Source organism: Crocodylus porosus, unplaced genomic scaffold (assembly GCF_001723895.1).
Source record: "Crocodylus porosus isolate Cpor-Errol unplaced genomic scaffold, CroPor_comp1, whole genome shotgun sequence".
Taxonomy (NCBI): Eukaryota; Metazoa; Chordata; order Crocodylia; family Crocodylidae; genus Crocodylus; species Crocodylus porosus.
Window position 1 is genome coordinate 58030088 of NW_017728906.1, and position 4589 is coordinate 58034676.

Sequence of the window (4589 nt, forward strand, 5' to 3'; positions counted from 1 at the left end):
AAAAAATAAAAATCTTTCGGGGCTGAAAACACAAAATAAGCCTCAAGCCCCCCCGAGCTGGCCGGGCCCAGCGGGCGGGTTTCTCGGGGGGCGGAGGCTGGGGCATGTGCCGGGGAAGAGCCGAGCCCCGACGGGGCGATCGCGGGCAGCGCCCGGCCGGGGCAGGGAGGGCTTTTTGGCCGAGCAGGAGCCGTGCCCGGGGGCCGGGGCCGGGCCGGAGCGAAGCAACGACAGGCGAGGGGCGAGATGCTTAAACCCGTTTTCTTTTGGCTTGCAGGTATGGTTCCAGAACCGTAGGGCTAAGTGGCGGAAGAGGGAAAAGGCTGGGGCTCAGACGCACCCCCCAGGTTTGCCTTTCCCTGGTCCCCTGTCGGCAACTCACCCCCTCAGTCCATACCTTGATGCTAGTCCTTTCCCTCCTCATCACCCAGCTCTAGACTCCGCCTGGACTGCAGCCGCGGCCGCTGCGGCCGCCGCCTTCCCCAGTCTACCTCCTCCACCGGGCTCTGCAACTTTGCCACCCAGTGGGACCCCACTAGGCCTCAGCACTTTCCTGGGCGCGGCCGTATTCCGGCATCCAGCCTTCATCAGCCCTGCTTTCGGCAGGTAACGCCTTCCGCTTTTCGCATTTGCAAAAGAAACCAAACCCGCGCGTAAGACGATGCGCGCCAGGACGCGGCAGCCTCGCTTAGGTGTGGGGGGAGCGGGGGGAGCGCCCCGAGCTGCCCCGCCGAGCCCGCCTGCTGCAGCCTGGGGCCTCCGCCCTGCCGCTCGCTCAGAGCCGCGGGCCAGAGACCTGCCGGGCAATGAAAGAGTAACAAGACAAGTTTGGAAGAGCCCAGCTGGCTTGAGGCGCTGGGTCAGAGCGCAAGGAAACCTCTCGTCTTGAAGCTCTGCCCCTCTTGTCCCGCCACTGACTCGCTGCTTTCCTGGGAGAGTTTGGGGAATAGTTTGGAATTTGATTCATTTCGCCTTCTTTTGTTTGTTTGTTCGTTTGGTTGTTGGTTTTGTTGGTGTTTTTTGTTTTCTGTCCACAAGTTGTCCTTGCTTCCCTTCTACTTTTTTTCCTTTTTTCTTCTTCTTCTTTTTTTTCTTTCCTGGAGCCTATTAGTTATTCCCGGCCATTCGCAGCGTTTTTACTTTCTGGGTCGGCACCTCTTTTCGCAAGCAAGTTCCTTGTGGATTATTTGATGTTCGAAATTCGCTGTCTTAGTTGGTGGTGATTGGAGACGTAGGTCACATGTTATGTTTCCCTTCCCGGATTGGATAAGGGCAGCTCTTAGGAGCAGATTTCCAGAATGAATGCTCGGGTCTGTTAATTCGAAAGCCGCCTTCTGTAAATACCACCCCCTCTAAAATATCCCCCCTTATTCCTCCTTAAAATTCTCTGTTGCCACAAATATGGCTGTCCCTAATTTCATTCGCCACAGTCCTGCCCCTAGTTTTGCCAGACACACGTTTAAATGCAGGTGAGAGAGAAAGCGATTTAAAAATGACTAGAAATCATGTTGGAGTGTTTGCCGAGCTCTTGTTGCTCTGTGTGTTTTTGCACCTGACTCAAACAGTGGTGTAAGACACCTGAAATAAAAGAAGCGAGTCGTGTATATGGTCTCTCCCTTTATTTAAGGGAAAAAACAAATGAAATACAAAAGTCTGTAGTTAACCACAAAGAGAAAGAAACAATAGAAGGATGTATTAAGCTGGAGAGAGCAGTGAAAATAAAACTGAATGCAACTCCAGTGATCTCTGTTTGGAAGAACAAAGAAATAATAGATTCATCCAACTGAGCAGCCTCCAGGGAGGAAAATAATAATAATAATAAACCTTTAGTAAAATTAGTTTCTTAGTCCAACCCAATAAAATTAAACATTTTATGCCTCAAATTGTAGTCAGTGACTCAATTTACCTAATGGAACAAGCGATGTTACAGTGCTGTCACGCCCCCTGCTTAGAGTGATGATTTCACAGTTTATCACTTCTCCGGAAGCATTAGTGCAATCCTTCTACTATTTTTTTTCTGACAACAAATTGAAAAGTGATTTGTAAAAGCTTACTAACAACAGCCTGGATAATGGTCTGTAAGATTAAAATAGGCATGAGAGAGACAGCGAGAGAGAGAATTCACTAACGTTTGATTCATCTACCTGGAAACGTAGCATTTTAGTATGTCTTAGGTGGTTTAAAACTGTTCAAGCAAGTTAAGCACAACAGGGATTATCTCCCAATAATCAAACCTATTATTGTTTCCACATCCATACTATTGCTAGATCATTTTTTTCCCCCAGTAAAATTACGGATTCTGAGGAGCCTTAAAAAAGCTGAGCAGTAATTGACCTCGTCGAGGCAATTCGTTCTGTTCTGGCAAATTTTAATACTTAATAGCAACGTCAAAGACGGAAAAAGAAAAAAAAATGCAGCAGCCAATATAGGAGCTTAGCATGCTAGGGCTTAGTATGTAGACCCTGTTGCCTTCAAGGAACACAGTTCAATTCCTAGCCGTGATGATGTCAATAATCACATCCTTGGTTAATGGAGAGTCTGTACATCTTGATGTGCCAGTCAAGGGGGTCACTTGCACTCTTCAGAGTGACTGCTCTGGTGAGAGAAGTAAGAAAAACTAGAGGGAAGGCATTTAAAAGATTGTGTCATTGAGCTGGGATGCTAGGTTGCTGGATAATAATTGGCATTCCACTGTGAGGAAATCAACAGGAATGCCACTTCCTGCTGGGTATGGGCATCAATGCTGAGGAACCGCTCAGACACTTTGGGCACCAGGACTGCACAACCTTTACAGGAAGGCGATGATTTGTGGGGGTGGGGGAGGAAGAAATACATTCCTCGGAGGGGAAATAAAGGCGGAAGAATAGAAATGGGAGAGTTTAACATTTGCAGCTCTTCTTTTTCTCCTTCTTTTTTTAGATGATAGATAAGGTGAAAATAAATCCCCCAAAGCATTTCATTTCGGAATCCCTCTCCCTGATAAGTGTAAATCACAGTATCAGCTGCTGCTGACAGTGTGCTCTAGCGTAAGCTGCTGTCACCGGCAAGTCTGAGGGAATTAAACTCTCTTTTTTAAAAAAAATCTTTTGACTGCCAGCCGTGAGATTTTTTCAACATGTCTTTGTCTCTTCCACATTAGTGATAATACTTCCCATCCTATTATTTATGACATGAACTCGGCTAGAACTCTTAGGAGAGAAGCCAGCAGGAAAAAGGGGGAAAATATACGGCAACACCGGTCACCTTGTTCTTACAACACACCAGCACCACCACAACACACGCACATAGCTGCTTTGGTTTTGACCAAAATGTTTACTTTACTTGCAGGCTCTTTTCCACTATGGCTCCCCTGACTAGTGCTTCCACTGCTGCTGCCCTACTGAGACAGCCCACTCCTGCCGTGGAAAGTGCAGTGCAATCAAGTGGGCTATCAGATCCAGCAACAGCTGCAGCAGACAGACGGGCTTCTAGCATAGCAGCTCTGAGGCTGAAAGCAAAAGAACATGCAGCTCAACTCACACAGCTCAATATTATCCCTGGGAACAGCACAGGGAAAGAGGTGTGCTAAAAGCAGAGAGCAAAATATAAGGAATTAAAGAAATAAATAAAGGTCACCTCAGATATAGCACGAACCAAGACCAAATGGAAAAAGAGGACCAGCGACTAAGACATTGGGTAGGTTCTCGAGTTAGGAACTTGAAGAAAGCAAAAGCATCCTGTGCATCTCGGGAGTGAGTGCATCCACATTTAGGAGCTCCTGCATAAGTAACTCCTTGGCTGGTACATTTTTAAAATGTGCAACATCTTAATTTCTTCATTGATCATTAAACAAAAAAAGGTCCTAAGACAAGATATTATATATATATATATATATTAATGTTACATACATTAAATATTTTTCCTTCTGTACATCTGGCAAAAATGAAATTATAATTTCAACAGCAACAACAACAACAAAAAACCAAAACCCTCCCCCACAGCTTCTTAGACTAATTTAACATCCTAAGATGTTGTTTTATCAGGAGCACTGGAGAACTATTTTTCATGGTAATGCAGCCCGCTGCATATTATCAACCAAGGATGCTGCCAGTGCAGAATGAAGGAGTTTGATGCTGTAAGATAACCAGTGCACTTAAAGGAAAGGGTTTATCTTTTTCTTGTTATAGTCTTTATCACTACACCAACCAAGGTTTTTATATCAAACCAAAGGGAAATACACTGCTAGAATATGGACTGTTTAAGTCACTAAACTGTGATTATTGATTCTGTACATACCATTGTTATAAAAAAAAGAACAGAGCTTTGTATATTTGAAATGTTATAAAACAATTGCACTCAGTGTAGTGTTGTAAAAGTTTGTCATCTGTAGATTCTTACTGTGTTGTAGATACAATAGGGTTCCTAGACAAAATATTTATGTACAAACCCTTTATTTAACTTATTAACTGTAGAGGTTGCTGAAACCCTAAAAAGGCGATGGTACAGTACTTTTGTGTAATGTCCTTATTGTTAACACTTTTCCTTGCTCTCGAGTGGGGAAGTGCCACACTCCGAAAATAAAAAAAAATATGTTTAACAATACATACATA

At 44.8% G+C, this 4589-nt stretch overlaps 1 protein-coding gene across 1 annotated transcript in view; it reads left to right on the forward strand.

The window, feature by feature from the left end:
• The window catches only part of ARX (aristaless related homeobox), a 13545-nt gene extending 9058 nt beyond the window's left edge, over nt 1–4487 (forward strand). The window contains exons 2-3 of the mRNA XM_019528463.1: nt 7–606; nt 3328–4487. Coding sequence (XP_019384008.1) covers nt 7–606; nt 3328–3568 — 841 coding nt within the window. The 3' untranslated portion in view covers nt 3569–4487. The remainder of the gene's footprint in view (nt 1–6; nt 607–3327) is intronic.
• The last annotated feature ends 102 nt before the right edge of the window (nt 4488–4589 follow it).